We start from the raw sequence: 18,395 nt of genomic DNA on the forward strand, positions 1-18,395 counted from the left end.
CCCCCTGAAGATGAGGAACAAGTTCTTTACTGTGCTGGTGACCGAGCACTGTGAAAAATTGCCCAGAAAGTGTGTTGAGTCTCCTTCACTACAGATACTCAAAAACCATCTGGACACAATCCTGTGCCATGTGCTCTAAGATGACTCTGCTTGAGCAGGGAGGTTGGACCAGATGATCCATTGTGGTCCCTTCAAACCCCACCCATTCTGTGATTCTGTGTGATTCTCTGTTTCTGGCAATTTCAAAAGCTTGCTATGCAGGTTAAATAATGCTTTGACAATGACAATTTTTAGGAAGGACTTGGAGATCTAGCTGGTGGTTATTGTCTTGTACTCAATTTGATTGTGAAACTGTACATTTTGCTGTAGAGAACACTGGCTCATACTGCAATGGTTTTGAATTCTAGACACATGAGGACGTGACAGGTATCAGAAGAAATGATATCTTCCTACTTCAAGATATAGAATGGAGATTTGGGGAGTTGAATAGGGGTTTAGTGTGGTGCAACTTTCTTTTGCTGTTTGCAGATTCTGTTTTACAAAAATCTTAAGCTTTACATGAGATTTAGAGTCTTGCCAGCTGCCTGTCAAGCTGAAATTATTTAGAAAACACTTAGTTTTATTAAATTAAAATTTAAATTATTTTGTCTCTTTGAAATCTATTCCCCAAAATAAAAATACCTACACTGGCCTTAAGGATCTAAAATAAATTCTTTACTAGTAGAGACTATTTAAATATTGACTGTAGCTTACGGTGATAAGCTCCACTAAAGGGGAGTAGGAGTGTGATCAGCTGCCATATCTTACCTTCTGAGACCATCACTGTTAAATCTATACTCTCTGTATTCAACTGGGATTATCTCTTTACCCTAAAGTATTTTTCACTGTATCTAAACTTTACACTACTAACTACATTTAATTTAACAGAAGCCTATATTTAGGTTTGAGGATGTAATTGCAAATCTATGCTTTTCACACTGAATTAAGTATGAGAGAACACAGGGTATTTGGACAAGCATAAACTTTAGGTGGCATTTATATCTTTAGGGAGTTATTTTATATGTTTGTATATCTATGTACACATGTATATGTACAAATCAATGTATGTGTATATATTACAGTTACTGCAAAATCTTTGTATCAGGCTGAATATTTTTTGAATGTAGTTTTGGACTCTTCTTTAAGCTTTTTGTGTTCCTAGTTATTTCTAAAACCTCTGCACTGGGTTGCTCCATTGGCCATGAAAATAATGTTCAGCCTTTGATTTTTGTCGGGATAAAGAGATCTTTCATTTTTAGCAATAGCTATTTCTCACTTAACTCTACTTTTTTCTCCAGGAATCTTGTATATCCATAGTTCCTGAGGTGAAACATTTCCAATGACAACAGATTTTGTCCCCACACTAGCTTTGTCCACTCAGAATTCAAATCAAAAGCAGAATGATGTATTTTTTTCTTTTTAATCTATTGTGATGTGTGAAGACTAATTAAACACTCCATACAAGTTCTAACCTTAACCAGAAAGTCATTAAATAATACCTTTTACTTTGAAACCTGGCTGTTACCACATGTGAAAAGGAGTTAAAAAAATTTATTTATGAAACTGCTCTAGAAAAATGCAGATCTCGTTGCCTGTCACCTTTCCTGAATTCAGTTTCATTGAGGGATGGATGTTTGTCCTTACCAGAAGAGCATTGCTAAGTATTGTATAGTTGTTCTGTCTACATACTAACTGTTTAATTTTCAGATGTTTGCTGTTTATGAAACATTTGTGTGAGTAGATGTGTTGAGATGTCTTTTCTTTGTTAGTAATTGAGGCCAGTACGTAGTTTCTCACTTACTTCAATGTGCTTTTCACTATTCAATTAAAGCTGTTTTGAGTATTTTTTTTATTGAGCAAGATTTTGTTTTTGAAGTGGCCCCACACAGTTAACTGGTTTTAATTCTACAGCTCATTCCAATGAGATAATGGTAAATGCCTAGTTAGAGCTCTTTGGAACATTTTTGGGTGGATCCAGTATGTTTTATTTACTAGTCCTCCTATATTTGAATACACTGTTCTTTGCTGTAAACTTAAGAGTGTAAATATGAAAGGAAATACCATGAGTTCTCTTTGAGATCTCAAAGTTGGCTACTGTCAGATTTCAAGTAAAAATGGTTAAACTGGAAGGTTTTGTCTTCTCTCTTGTGAGTAGTGACACAGATTTGACCATAAGAAAAGCATTGACTACTTTTTTCTTGCAAAATGTTTGTTTTGAAGCTACACTGACTAAGTCAGTGAATTGGCTGTAGTATTCTGATATTCCCTGTGACACTGAGTGTAGAAGTTGAGCTCCTCCACAGCTTTGCACAACATGGATCTCATGTCTCCAGAAAAAGATCAGGCAATTGAGATAGTTTGTAGTATAATGGGGAAATCTGTGTAGTAAGTGGATATTGTTTTCCTTGGTATGATTTATCAATTGGAGTAACAAAGTGCTTTAACTCCAGTTTTCAGTCATCATAATCCTCTTGTAATATACATTAGGAGTAATTTATGAATTGTGCACATATTAGCATCAGTCCAAGTGGATGAACTGAGGTAGATTACCTCAATGAAAAATGATTTTTAATTGTGTGCTTTAATTCACAAAGCCAATGTTTAGACTGTCATGCCTACTGAACAGACTGTCTGTATATAGAGAAGATTTTTCCAGGAAGATTATGGAAAGGCATCTAAGAGATTGAGGAATTTTTTTACCTTGCAGTATACGTTGATATAATGTAATTCTAATACTGTCCTCACGGGTAAGAATTAAAAAGAAATGTTGTTTTAAAACTAAAGTTAGATTAGGAATCTTGTCTTTCACAAATATTTTGTAACTGCTCCAAGGGATTTCTCTTAGAGATATCAGAAAAGAAAGCACTTAAATAGCTTTGAATGTGCTTCCTCTTAAATCTGCCCTTAGATCTGATTATTGAGGGCTCTGCCATTATTAGAACTAATAGAAACCATCAATCAAATATGTTGCTCCTTCCCTGTTGACTTCACCCCTCTGTGATGGTGGTTACTGGTTCCAGTGACCTCCTCAGTTTCTTGTGCATGACCTCCTCACCTGGAAGATTTTATGATTGTTGTTGGAAGAACATGATGACTATAGCAAAGGGAGGTAAGGCGGCATCCTTCTGTCTACAGCTGTTTAAGTTAATTATACAGCTGAACAAAACTGTATTTAGGTAGTTCAGTGAAAGTTCTCAGTATTTTGAACTTCATTGGTGTTAACTCTTGGCAGACAGATTGTACGTACTTGCTAAGGCCTTGCCACCTTTCTAAACAATGTTTGTTTTGAAGGTAGCTCTGTTTAGATATGGAATAAAGTAACAAAAATGACGGGGGAACAATCAATGTGTCATGATTTTTTGGGGTATTGAAGGTATCCTTATGGCAGAGTGGAGATAACACAGGCAAGATGGGCCCTGTTGGACATCAGTTGTAAGCCTGTAAAGGTACTGTAGATTCTCTGAAATAACATCTGAGTCCAACCTCAGCTGACACAGTGAATTAAAAAGGAAATTTTATCCAAAAGGAATGAAACATAGCAGGGATACAAGTCTGTCTAGAATTAAGATCAAACACATCCTCAAACCACAGAGGATAAATCCAACTTTACTCTTAGAAATGTGCAGAAATAAACAGAATACAGTAGTGTTCATTGATTGTACAGTCTGGGCAGCTTGTTAAAAAAAGCTGAGGAGCAGTAATAGCTTAAGTTGTGTTTGTCCTAGATTGAATTACTAGTTGTTCTGTTTTTCTTTTAGGTTATGGTCAGACTGGTCCAGTGGTTCAGAGAGGTGGATATGATTCCATTGCTGCTGCTGTTTCTGGTCTCATGCATATCACAGGGCATGAGGTATGGTGCACAACTTAAAAATTTCATAGAGTCTTTGTGCTGTGTACCAAAACTGGCTGCTGCATGGAACATGTCAGCCTAATGGTAACACATCTGTTATGCAAACCCTCCTGAGTCCAGCAAGAGGTCTCATCTCTGGGAATCTAAGAAAATAATAGTACTTGTATACTTCAGCTATGTCACTCCAGGCTTGTAAAGAAAAATGCTCAAGAAACAGAAAATTAAAGAAAAAAGAAAAGCCCTAAATCTCCAGTGAATAAATTGGCAATGTATGCTGCCCTCTTAATAGTCACTTGTACGTCACTTCAAGAGCTGTGGTAGACACATTGTTGACAGCTGGATGATAGAACCATATCTATGATGTGAAGTCTCACTGATGCTTGGATATTGATATTCCCTTTGTAAAAGTGGGAATTGTGAAGCTAGCTAGATAGCTATCTGACAAAAGCTGGGTGGTTTTCAATCATTCTGCCTACAAATAGGCAGAAAGATGCCATGCATTTCTGGAAAAGCTTTATGTGCTGCCTATTCCCAAGATCTTTGTTAGCTGTGGCAGTGCAGGAAGCATAACAGTAATTTAGGATCTGAATTCTAGAGGTACACAGAACATGTGTCTTCACCTCAGAAAAATGCTGGTCAAATAAGCACTTAATTAAGCTGTCTTGAATCACCTACAGATGCAGGGAATGTGGTCCTGAAATGTTCCTTTTCAAGTGAGGTAGTGTTACAAGTCTGTTCTATGCATTATACGTGCTAGATACTGTTCTAGTGTGGGGGTGCTTCTGGTACTCTGGAAGCAGTAGCACAGGTCTTGTGAGTACAGTACTTGCATGTTCTAGGTAAACAAGGAATTCATGAAGTTTCTGTACTACATGTCAGCTGTTCATGTTTGAGTACGTTGTTGAAACCTAGCCACATGATCTGGATGCAACTCTATTGTAGGGTTGACACTCTGCCAATAGACTTGTTTTCTACTGAGAACAATGGCAAACATCAGAAGTTTGTACTTCTGGCAACTATTGTTACCAGAGTTGTCCTTTTTATTAGGGAAAAAAGCCAAAATCAAGCATTTTTTGACTGAGTAAGCTGAAACATCTTGTGCCTAGTTTCCTGAGGCTGTCCATTTCTGCTGTGTTATTGGTATGTACTCACAGGATGTCCCATCTCAGAACATGAGAAGACATGGAATTGAGTGCAGTTCTTACAGGTACTTCTCTTCAAATATATAATGTGCATGTGCACTAAGCAATGACTGATCACAGTAACTGTAGTGTAAGTAAATTTAACCTTGTGTCTTTAGAATGGAGGTTAATGCTTCCAATACAATGCCAGAAACTTCATGCACACCTCAAAATACACCAATCAAAATTGAAAGGGTATACAAGCTGTTTGAAAGGGGCAGATGTTGTTAGTACAACATGAATAAAGAAAGGTAGATAGAAAGACAGAAAAACACAGGACTTTTGTACAGCTTTTCAATGATATGTGAATGCCAGAATAAATAACTCCTATACTGAATTAACTGCCAGAATAAATAACTGCTATACTGCATGCAAGTTATATTATGAAAATAGTAGTCCTCAGTGGCTGTTATGAAGATGGATTTTATTAAAAGATTGTGTTAAGGTCTACACTGGAAAACCAGATGTTCACCTCACCAAGCCTTGAGGTAATGCAATCATAGGAATCATTTAGTCACTGTCAGTAACAGCTTTGTTCACTGAGGGCTTCTAAGAATCCATTCAAACTTAGTCACTCTTTCCCATGATTAAAATGAGCATGCAAAAATTTGCTTATTTTTCTTTATTTGATGTTGTTTATGTAGTATTTCCTCATTTTTGGATGTATAGATGGTCAGTATTGTTTCAAAGACTTAAGTAGTCACTGACTCCAAAAAAAAAAAAAAAGTGCTTTTAGTTGTAGTGAAAACTTATCCAAGTGGCTGTAAAATCACATGCTTGTTGGAAAGTAACTTTAAAATAGTGAAGTATTATTATTAATAATAAAATCTTCCATTTCTTAAACATTTATGTTCATGTGACAGAATCATGTTTAAAATTTCACAAAACTAAGTCTGAACAAAAGTAGAAAACCTTGTTTCAGTCAACATGTAGAAAAGTGGCCAAAGAAAAAGAAGAAAAAAGAAAACAGAATTTCATGCTGTTTTTTTTTAAATAAAGCTTAAATTATTTGTTGACTAGATAATGTGGAATTAATGTGATAAAAATAATAAGTTCATTTGAATAGGCAGACTAGTGTCTGGTTTTTTTTTTTAAGAATAAAATAGAAAATGCCCCTCTTATAAACTGGAAATGAAAAAAATGGAAAAGTTATAACAGGTGGTGTTGGTTTTGCATTTAATTGCAGTAGCTATAGATAATGAGTCATCAGTGCAACAGTGCTCTTTGGAAACATCCCTTTGGTGAACAAACCATTGAATGTTCTTGCAGGATGGTCTTAGAGGCATCAGCTGATGCAGCAGACAAATTGAATGAATCTGAGCAAGCAGCAAAAAAGCATCTACATACATGACTGAGGTGTTGAATGTTGAGGTATACATATTTATGTTGATGTATACATATTTACGGTTCCTTAGAAAGAATTTAATAACAGGGTACTAAAATTTTGTCCAGTATCTTTCATATACAAAAATGTATAATCCAACAGCAGTATATATTCCTGCCTATAAAAAGAAAAGAACAGATTGCTTTTGTTTATATTTTCTTTTCCTAGCATCACTTAATGGTAATAACTTTGAAATACCTCTGAATGATATTCCAAACCTTGAAACTAAGCTATAACTTCTGCAATATTGCAAGAATATTGGCCCAAACAACTGCATTTGTGCTAGTGTTGTTTTTGCTGATTGTACAAACACAAGCACAGTGGAATATTGTCTTTAAATAAAGGTTTTGTGTACAGAAACCTGCAAGCTCTTACAGATGTAATTGATTGCTTGTGTATTAGAAGTGTATCACACCTGTGAAATTTGAAATTCTAATTGGAATTTCTATGATTCATCAAAACAATAACTTGAAATTTATTAAAGCCCAGTTTGGTTACAAATCCCCTTCCATCTCCTAGTGGATTATTACATGTGGTCTTCAATACTTGAAGTACCTTTATAGTGGTATATTCTTTCTTGAGGAAAAAACATTTTTGTTTTACTGAATATGAGACAGCATTTAATCTGCAATCCAGGGATGCCATTCTTCAGTTTAGTACCAGAGAAAGTGTTATAAAAGAATACACATGGTATATATAGCTCAGAGCTGTTGAAAAACACAGCCATTGCTGGTTCATATTAGCTTCAGCAATTATTTCACATCTCTAAAGCTATTGGACTTAGAATGTTTTTCTTAAGCATGTCATTTCAAAACAATTTTCATTTAAAATGGATGATTTTTGTATTACTGATGTAAGTTTGGGAAGAGAAATTATGTCAAAAGACAAAAAAAGATACCTCAGGAAAGGAAGTTTCTGAAACATGTTGTGGCTATATCTGGGCGAGAATATGTCAACAAATTGTAAGGAATTTAGCAAACAGCAAAAATTAGGAATAAAAGTGTAAACTATAAGATTGTGCAATAGCAAAGCACAGTGATTTAAAAACAAAAGGCCTGCTTAACTGATATGAATCTTTATCCTTTCAAATGAGGAAAGGGCAGCTCCTGATGCTGCACCTAATTTAGAGTCCAAGCCAGCCCTTGAGGCTTTGTTTGCTTAAGACACATTCTCCCTGGCTAGTGCTACATTTGCTCTTCCTACCAGAACAATAAAATAATATTTGTCTGGCAGGGGTGGAGGTGTTTGTCACTTTTGAAATAACTTGCTTGAATAAAAGATACTGTATAGATCCTTACTTTGCCCAGGTAAATGGTATAAAGTTAGCTACACAAAAGTACTGCTATGCTAGCAGAAGCTTTGTCTAAAGGAAGGTTATTTCTCTAACTTTATCCTTCATGTAAAGCAACTTCACATCCCTTGTTCTGCAGGATAGTGATAAAGCCTGAATGACACCATTCCACAGTACTTACACCTGTGTATCCTGCCACAGAAAACTGGTTTATGGCACAGGAGCTGATTGAACCTGATTAAATGGTGAGACGTGGCAGCTCACCTTGAGTCTTGGTAGAAAGACCAAGGATGGCTAGAAATTGTGTGAACTGGTTCAGAATTATAGGTTATGGAGTGTTACGATAAAACAAAGCAAACATGTTAAAAGTAACATAGCGGTATAGTGCTAGAATTTGTAGGAGTGTTCTCTGAGGGGAAATTGTGAGAGTATTTTTAGAAATAAAGCTGAACTTTTTACTGAGGCAAAGGAAATATTTTCTTTTAAACATTGATAGTTTAGTACTTGATGAGGAAGGTTCTGGAGTTCATATAACAACCTATTAAAATAATCCCAATTTCTTCATCTTCAAAATGTAATGTTCTCCTTAAATTAATGACACTCTGGAAACAGTGCACAGTGTTTTCAAACTAAGAATGTTGCAGCACATCTGTTTGTAAAATCTAAAGTATTTTTGGTTTCTTCTCAACACTGTGAATGTAATGAAAGGTATTGTGTAGTTTATATATCATCCTATGGATATCTTGGCTATAGATAGTCACAGAATAATCCTTGCTGTAGTTTGGATGCGAGTAACTTTGTTTTTTTTTTTAGTTTTGCTATATTTTATACAGATTTTTAGTCAATTTAGTAATTGTTAGTCAATTTAATGACAAACAGTTATTATTTATCAATTGTAATGATTTTAAGTTGTCTTGTGGTAGGCTAACTTGTGTGCCAGAACTCTGGAAGAGTCTCATTAGCTTTGCTCTGCTATTTTTCTTCGCAGTTCAAAAACTTAAAAAAAACCCCCCAAAGTAACAAAAAGTAAGACTTCAAAATAGGGAACTTCTATGATAATCTGATCATCTGACTCAAACTTTTCAAAGTAGGAAATGGAGAATCTTTCATAAGATGCACTACAATACAAGCCTAGCTGGGCTGAAATTAGAAGTTCATTTTGCCATTGATTTCAATGTGTACATATATCATGCCAATGATTACAGAAGTTCTGAAACACATGATGTAACATGAAGGTTCTTCCCTTGATGCTAGAAAAGGGATGACATACACAAAAAAGATATTTGAACAAACAACTTTTCAATGTCTTCACTCAGAAGGTCATGAATTTGCATGTGTAAACAGAAATTTGTGTTTGTTTTCTTACTAGAAGCCTGGAGTTTCTATAGTGGAAAATATAAAACTGAGCTTTCACCTGGGGAGGGACTGAGGAGGAGAGAAAAAAGGGAGTGAGAAAAATGAAGCAATATGATTCTGCCTTTTAAACAGACAGGCAGCTGTGTCAGCTTACTGTAGAAATTGTTTAGGCCTTTAGCTTCTAGACATAATAAAATTCAGCCTTCACTAGCTTCTCTTGTCTCTAACATTATCTCTTTTCTTTTTGCATCGGTGAGTTGAAGCATTATGTTATTAGGGACAAAAAGTTGCATAACAAATCCTTCATGATTCCAGTATGTGGCATCACAAAGTGGCAGTTTTGTGTACATGCTGCAAGAATACCTGGTTTTCAGTGGTAGTTTTTATACATCAGGTCACTCAAAGATACTAATTTCTTGCACTAGCTGCAACTGAGTGCAACCATCCAACCAATTCCTTATCTACCAAGTGCCTTGGTTTAGAGACAAGCATGTCGTGTGGGATGGTGTCAAATGCTTTGCACAAAACCAAGTAGGTGACATCAGTCACTTTTCCCAGACCTACTACAGCTGTAACCCCATCATAGAAGGCCACTAAATTTGTCAGGCACAATTTGCTCATAGTGAAGCCATGTTGGCTGTCACAAATCACCTGCTCATTTCCATGTCTCTTAGAATAGCATCCAGGAGAATCTGCTCCATAAGCCTGCTGGATAGTAAGAAGAGACTGGTGAGCACATGGTTCTCTGGGTCTTCTTTTTTACCCTTTTAAAATGGGGGTTATGTCTCCCTTTTGCCAGTCAGTGGGAATTTCCTAGGACTGCTATGTCTTCTCAAATATGATGAGTAGTGTCTTAGCCATTCCCACTGCCAAATCCCTTGGGTCCTGCAGATGTGTTTCATCAAGTCCAATGGGCTTATGCACCTTCAGGTTCCCTAGACGGTCTTGAACTTGTTCTTTTCCTACGGCACATGGTTCTATGTTGTTGTCTTTCCAACAGATATTGGGGTGGCTGAAGCCCGTCAGGAGGACCAGGGTTTGTGAATGTGAGGCCACTGCAATCTGTCTGTTGAGGGCCCCATCCACTCCATCTCCATGGATGGGTGTGTGTAGCAGGATTATAATGTTAGCTGCAACTGCCCTCCCTGTGATCTCAGTCAGCTCTTCATCCATCCCCAGTGAAACTCCATGTGCTCCAGCTGGTCGTTGACATAGATGGAAACACTGCCTCCTTGTCTCCTTTGCCTGTCTGTCCTAAAGAGCCTATATCCCTCCATTCCAACACTCCAGTCACAGGAGTCATCCCACCATGTCCTTGTCATGCCAATAAGATCCCAACCCTGCACAATTGTATTGTCTCTGCTTGCTTCTCTGCTTTTAATTTTTTCTTTGTTTATTGCTTTGTTTGTTTGTCTTGTTTCATTTTGGGGTGTTTTCTTTTTCTTTAGGATAGTGAGCCAGTTAGATCAGGAGTAGCAATGACAGACCTTGCTACGGGGTTGTATACATATGGAGCAGTTATGGCTGGTTTACTTCAGAGGTATAAGACAGGAAAAGGACTACACATTGACTGCAACCTCCTGTCAACTCAGGTAGGAGTTGTAAAAAATTTGCTTTTTGTTGTATAGATGTTTGAACCTAAGAATACTATTTGCATATAAATTAAAGTGCATTAGTTAGTATAACTAATGACAGCACTAATAATGACATTAGTGATCATTCTCTTAACCTGCCACTCTGGTAGTGACCATTTTATATGACTTGGTTATTGTTATACTGCACTAAGTTTGATTTTCACTTTTTGCAAAGGACTGCCATGTTCTGTGAAAACAAGGTTTATAATACCACTGAGATTACTCCATCCACAGTTGCAGTAGCTGGAGACAGACAAGCCTAATGGTGAAATCAATGTTGAAAGGAAGGCTTTGGCACTGGGTCACGTTACTTTTAGGGCGACTGAATATCTTGTGCAAAGTCACCCAGAGTATTAAAGTATCACCCAAGTTTCAAAGTAATGTAATCCAGGAGGTCTGCCTTTTGGCTCTGGGAGTTAAAAGAATGAAGTAAGGTTGAAGATGCAGCATTTTTCCTAGGCATTAAAGGCAAAATTGTTTTGTTCATGAAAGATATAGCATGTACTACATATAATGCATATAATGAGAATTTTAACTTTCTTCTTTGAATATTTGAACACCACTGGTGCAGTGATTTATGATGTCTAAAAAGCAGGTGGCATTGATATGAGCTGCATATGATCATATGATATGTTGTCTTGCTGATGTAGGTACTTGCTGGTACCAACTGGGCGCATGGTACAGAGGAATTTTTGTTTTCATTTTAAAATGTACATCAAAATTTTATGCAGTCCTAATTAAAGCAACTATAGAGCTCTATTGTTTTCATTCTAATTTAATTGTATTTTTCTTCACGTTATAGCTGTCAGTACAGTTGAGAAATGACAGTGCCCATTGTGCTAAAAGTTGGCTCAGGTGTGAGCAAGAGGTTGGACACTTATATCATTGTATGGTAGCAATGATTGAGACTAATGATTGAGTTTGAGTTTGCTCTTGTTTTAGTGCCTACTGCTTTTGTCTGAATAACAATTGAAATCACAAAGGAGGGGAAATCTTTGCTTGAATCAATAAAGAACTTCTCATTTATTTCAGAACAAATGTTTGTAAGAACTGAACTTAATTATACTTAAATATATTTGCAAATGTTGTCTCGGTATTGGAAAAATGTTTAGAAAAAAACCAGTTTGGAAAATGTTTAAAATGTGTATTAAATGCTTATTAAATATTTTGTATATATGTGGATGTAGAGGGGGTTTTATGTTAAAGGTATTGCAGTGTCATATATTATGGCAGCTGCTCCTTGATCTTTTTAATTTCTAATTTTATAAAAATACTTCTGATAATTTTTATTGATTTCCAGAGTAATTCTGGGAGGGGTGTTTGTGCTTAATTCCTTGTTCTACTGGTTTTTGGCTTTTTTTTTTTTTTAATGAAGTCTTCTTGATTATCATTCAATATTTTATCAAATGCTGAAAGCAAGAAGAGTTGAAGTTAGATGTTTTTGTAACTTGCTTATTTTGCTGTCTTGTTTGTCTTTATAATATTTTTCCTTGATTAAGGTAGATTTGTCTATGCACATAAGTGTTATATTTCAAAATTTCCATCTGAAGTTGCACATCATCATCCTTTAGGCCACTCACTAGCATACACTAGGAATAGATTGAAGACCTGAATAGATGTTGGTGAACAAAGCATGTCACATGGTGCTTGTCTTCTACATGATTAGTTGAAGCTGTTCTAAATAGTCAAGGAAAAGCTTATTCATTTTTTAGGTTTTTTTAAACAGTAACCTCTTCCCTGCTCATTATCAAATTGTCATTATCTAAAAGTTATTAAGAAGTAATTCCATAAATTCACATTCTCAGTGAAAAAGAAATGCTTTTATTTACTTCAGTGTTGGGTAAATGAAATTTAAATAATTTGGTATATTGGAACAGAATATGGATAAAAGGTGTTATTTAGAAAGCAGCTCTTTTGTTCCAGATGATCCTGTTGCTTCAGTCCAAATTAACTTTAGGGTGTTGGCCCAAGACTGTAATGAGAACATCTATTAAATTGGAAGAAGTATTTATGGATGAGGTTCTAAAGTAAAAAAAATAAAAACATGTGATTAATCCCATTAAAAAGATGCGTTAAAATGAATGAAGCAAAACATAAGTGGCAGCTGAGTCTCTCTCAGAACATCTAGTTTCTTAGTTAATTTTCTTTATTTTTGTAAGACTGGTGGTTACTTACAAGTCTTTAGGGGGAGTGTCTCTACTAAGAAAGAGAAGTAAAAATCTGAAAATTAATGTAAATAAATAAAATACTCTTGCAATACTTCTGATGATAATGAGTTTTTTAAATGAAGTTATGCAATTACTGTGATGTGATTGGGGTCTTTAAAGATACATGTTTCTAAAAAGATTTTGGTTTTACCTCCCAACTAGGTATCTAAAGCTGGCTTTTTCTGGTGTGATGAATGTTTAAAAAGAAGAATTTTTTGAAGTTTCGCATGGATACTGCCAAAAAAATAAGGAACCTAAAGTTTTAGACTGCCAGTTTATTAGGTTCTTTTTGGTGTTGTTAAACGGTAGGATCTAGAGGTCAAACAAAGACATCTTGATAACTTTTCCTTCAGCAAGACTTTTGCTGAAGTGTGGTAATTTTTAATGAGAAAAAAGGAATCTACTATGTGTACTGAACCATCCTATTTATAGGTTTTGACAGCAGGGTCTTGTATGAAACTTCTTGGTTTTGCCAGCATTTCATACACTGAGCTAATATAGTAGTGTGATTGGATCTTTTGTTCATCCCTTCAACTGAACTGAAAATTGTGAACCTGGCCAATACATATTCATTGTTCAGTGTTGATGACTTTGACGGTGTCACAAAGGAATAAAAACCCCAGGGGTTGAGACACTCCGGTAATTAGAAAATCTTGTAAACAGTTTGGTTTGTTTTATACAGAAAACTTAGCATCTAAATGTCCAAAATCTAAATCTGTGTCTGCACTATCACTTTTCTGCATGCCTTGCAGAAATGCAAAAGGATTTAAATTTCTTTATTTTTTGTGGAGGGGAGGGCTGGAAAATGCTTTTGATACTAATTTCCTGCACAGACATGCAAATAACAAGGAGCATTGAACTGAATTCAGCTGCCAACAAAACTGATCCAAAACTTTTTAAAGAACTATCTCACTGCCTGGCAAGTTAGTTTCATATTTGTTATCTGTGTAGAGCCAAATTACGAGACCCTGTTCTCTGAACAAAAGTTACTTTTAGAATATCTTAAAATACGTATCTTTCTTTCAAATTCTGTGTTTTAAGTTCTGCTTATTACTACGAAAGAAGATTTCTTTACCCACAACAAAATAGGATTCTAGCATATTTTTATTTGACAAGAGATATGGTACCTCTTAGGATGTTGTTTTGTAGTGAGCAGAAACTTTCTATATCTCTCATCTATAAACTTTTAACCTGTGTCATACAATTCCTTTGAAATTTTTGACTTTTAAATGATTCACAGTTGGAAGCTCCAGATCTTCCAGCATCTAAATAGTGTCCTTTAGGATGATACTGGTAAATAAGAAGGAAGTGGGGTTTGGATTTGGTTCCAATTATGCAATTGTGCCTTTTCTTCTGTTGTGGCTTAAAAAAAATCTCTTGGACGTTTTAATATCCTTCCTGTATTTAATTATGACCAGGCTCCAACAAATACTCTAATAAGTTGGTTTTATTTGTATTAAAAGTCTGCAAGAAATATTTTACATATAACATTTCTGCAATTTTGAATATATTTTTTCCCAGATTCCACTGAGAGAGAAATATGGTTAATATTGTTTGTATAGTATGGTTGTTCATCAGACACTTCTCTGCTTCTAATTACTATGTTTTAATTGGTATTTGCCATAGCAAATATCTTCTTAAAATGTTGAAATGACTCTAGAAAAACCTAGAAAATTGGTATAAATTATTTTCTTTATTTCATTTTTGTTCTTAATTAAACAGCTGGTTTACTGAGGGAATGATGAGGGTTAGAAGCTATTAGTTTTTGTTTCTGCCTCACATTTTCCCATGATGATTCTGTTGAAGGCTTATGTATTTAAGGTACTTTCAGTGCTGTCTATTCAGGGCTTTCATGGCATGTCTTTTTCCAATTATTGAGTGTAGGGGTTATTAATACTGCCTATAGGACATATAAGGCATCATAGAATCCCTGAGAAGTAAGTTCGGTGGAAATATCAGTCTTGGAACTTTAATACTGCTCAGCTGTCTTGACTCTTATCTTGTTGCTTCTCCACTTGCTGAGAGTCATGAGTTGAATGAATACCAAAATACCAAAAGAAAAATCATCTCTTTTAGAGGTTATTGCTTCTGGTGATTTTGGAGGCCAGCTATGAGGACTGTTACACAGTTGTCTTGTTTTTGGGTATGGTTTGAATAAGGGTTTTTTACAAGCTTATAAAGCATCATCTTTGCAAAACATAGAATTCTTAATCTCCATCATAATACAAAATTGAGCAAGTGCTGTATGGAGATGTCATTTTTTTCACTGTATAGCTCTCATATGGAAAAATAACAAAATTTGAATTAATGTGAACATTTCTTTAAACATATACTTCACTTTAAACACTTCTTGGCTTGTATTCTTGACAATTTCCATTGAGGAAAGCTGTATAACTAAAAACAGAATTTATCCCTCTGGGTTTTAAGTAGCCAGAATTTGATTGAATAGACCATACACACATGACAGTAACTCAATTTAATATTGGCCTCTGTGGAATTTGTGTTATGATTTCTAATGATTAGTTATGCAGTCATTGGTAGAACATCCTCCAACTGGATCTTGGTTTTATTTAGAGGCTTTCTTTACTCTGTAAACAGAATACATATTCAAATTGCTAGGGAATTTCTGCTTTAAATGCTACCTAACTGTAAATTCTCTGTCTTTTTGTCTTTGCTACCATTGTTCTTGTGCTAAAGAAACCAAGCCTGAATGAGTTGCAGCTTCATTTTCCTATGTTGATCTGCCTCTGTCATTAATTAGAGAAAGACTAGGAAGGAGCTAGAAAAAATATGCCCCTTTTTTACTAAAAAAAAAAAAAAAAAAAAAAAAAAGAAAAAAAAAAAAAGAAAAGGATGGAAAAGGATGCCTGGAGTGGGTAGGGGAGAGAGTTTGAAGACAAAAGAAGACATTTCTTTTAATGGGCTTTTAATTTAGATGATCTTTATATAAGGGTGTAATCTTGTAAATGGAATCAAGATGTTTATTACCAGCAGATCAGATTTCAGAATCATGCTGAGTATTAGGAGAAGGATAACCTGGGTAAATGAAAAGAAAGGGGAATGATTTAAGCAGCTAGTACCAGAATAAAAACATTTAGTGTACCCCAAAATCTCACCTATCCCTCTAAACTCATAGAAGTTTCAGAAGTCATCCTTTAAAATCATCAAACTCGGATAGAGCCTTTCAACACATTGTTCTCCATTTTGAAATGTAAATAACAAGTAATAGCATTGTAACTTGATGGAAGAGGTTTTTGTTTTATGTTATGGAAAATTTTTGCTTGACAAGACAGCTGATTTTTATGTGCTGTTGAACCACTGGAAATCTAATAAACCTTAACAAATGTGGCATTTTTGGGTAGGGTGATAGAACTTTACCTAAGGTTTCAACACTGGTTAGTTTAAATACTTCAGAAAACTCTCATTAAAATTTCTCTGTAGATTATAATTTTATTTTTTTTAACGGTAAAGGATTATGCTGAAACACATTTGAAATAATGACTTCCTTTGGTCTGATGAGGTCCTGCCGCCAGAATTTCTCTTTGTATTCAGCACAGTATTGTTTCCCTATTCAGCATTGGTTTTGGCTAATCAGTTAGATTGCAAACACTTTAGAGAAGTGACACGGGGTTAGGCCAAAAGTCACAATTAATTACTTTCTATGTTATAGTGAAAGCTATAAAAAATGTCTTCAGACTCTAGTTTAGGACTTCTAAAACAGGTATCCATTAAACTGTATAAAAGTCATAGAATCATCAAGCTTGAAAGAGACCTTTAAGACCATGAAGTCCAGTTGTCAACCCAGAACTACCACTATAACCCCTAAACCACTAAATCACATGATCCAGATCCAGCCATCTCTTAGACATCTCCAGGGATGGCGACTTCACCCTGGGCAACCTATTCCAATGCCCGACCACCTTAACACTGAAATTTTTTACCCTAGTATCTGAATCTCCCCTATCTCAGCTTAAGGCCATGTCCTCTGGTCCTCTCGCTGCAGGCACAGGAGAAGAGATCAGTCCCCACCTCACTACAACCTCCTTTCCTGAAGTTGTGGAGAGCAATGAGGTCCCTCCTGAGCCTCCTCTTCCTGAGAATTAATAACCCCAGCTCCCTCAGCCATTCCCCATAAGAAACATTTTCCAGACCTTGCACAAGCCTTGCTGCCCTTCTTTGGCCACACTCCAGCACCTCAATGTCCTTCCTAAAGTGAGAGGCCCAGAACTGAACACAGTACTCAAGGTGTGACCTCACCAGTGCTGAGTACAGGAGGGTGATCTCTGACCTGGTCCAGCTGGCCACACTGCTCTTCATACAGGCCAGGATGCCATTGATCTTCTTGGCCACCTGGGCACACTGCTGGCTCATACTGAGCACCCCCAGGCCCCTTTCTACTAACTAGCTCCTGAGCCACTCCTCCCCAAGCTTGTAGGGCTGCATGGTCTTGCTGGGACCTGAATGCAGGACCCAGCACTTCCCTTTTGTCCCTATCATGTTATCCTCAGCCCACTGATCAAGCCTGTCCTGGTTTCCCTGCAGAGACTTCCTACTCTTGAGCAGATCAACATTCCCACCCAATTAGTGTTTTCTGCAAATTTACTGAGGGTGCCCTGAATCTCCAGGTCCAGACCATGGAAAAAGATACTAAACAGGGACCAGCCCCAAAACTGAGCCCTGGGGAACATTGCTAGTGACCCATCACCAGGTGGATTTAGTTCCATTCACCGTAACATTCCAATGCTGGCCACCTAGCCAGGTTTTTATTAACTGAGTTGTTCACCCATCTGGGAGAATGCTGTGGGAGACTCTGCCAAATGCTTTACTGAAGTCTAGATAGAGTACATCCACTGCCTTTCCCTCATCTAATTGGGTCACTTGTTCATAGAATAAGATCAGATTGGTCAAGCAGGACCTGCCTTTCATAAATGCATGCTGTCTGGGCTTGATGCCCTGATTGTCCTACATGTGCCACATAATGGCACTTAGGATGATCTCTTCCATAACCTTGGTTGGAACTGAGGTCAGGCTGACATGGCTGTAGTTCCCTGAATCATCCTTCAGCTGCATCCTTTACATTTGCTAATTTCCAGTTACCTGGAACTTCTTCAGGTAATAAGGATTGCTGGAAGAGGATTCAGAGTGGTTTAACAAGTTCTTTTCCTTCCCTCACCACCCTGGGGTGGATCAATATGACCATAAATGTGAGTGTCTAGTCAGAGTTCAGTTATTTGTAAAACTTCCTTGCCTTGCTTTGAATGAATTTGGTAGTACTAGATTTCTCTTATAAATATATTTGAAGTTATTTTTATTTTAGTTTCCTCTTTGATAAAACATTTTGGGTTTTTTGTGAAACTACTTAAATATTTTTGGGGATTGAATAAAGACTAAATTCCTTCTTCAGAGTATAATTTACAATGTTGCCACTACTTAAAAAGCATTATGTAGAAGTA

At 36.2% G+C, this 18,395-nt stretch overlaps 1 protein-coding gene across 2 annotated transcripts in view; it reads left to right on the forward strand.

The window, feature by feature from the left end:
• SUGCT (succinyl-CoA:glutarate-CoA transferase) overlaps positions 1–18,395 on the forward strand; it is a 313,857-nt gene that overhangs the window by 35,751 nt on the left and 259,711 nt on the right. For both annotated transcript variants that reach the window (XM_059849784.1, XM_059849776.1), the window contains 2 exons: positions 3,798–3,889; positions 10,550–10,693. In XM_059849784.1, coding sequence (XP_059705767.1) covers positions 3,798–3,889; positions 10,550–10,693 — 236 coding nt within the window. The remainder of the gene's footprint in view (positions 1–3,797; positions 3,890–10,549; positions 10,694–18,395) is intronic.

Source organism: Haemorhous mexicanus, chromosome 1 (assembly GCF_027477595.1).
Source record: "Haemorhous mexicanus isolate bHaeMex1 chromosome 1, bHaeMex1.pri, whole genome shotgun sequence".
Classification (NCBI taxonomy): Eukaryota; Metazoa; Chordata; class Aves; order Passeriformes; family Fringillidae; genus Haemorhous; species Haemorhous mexicanus.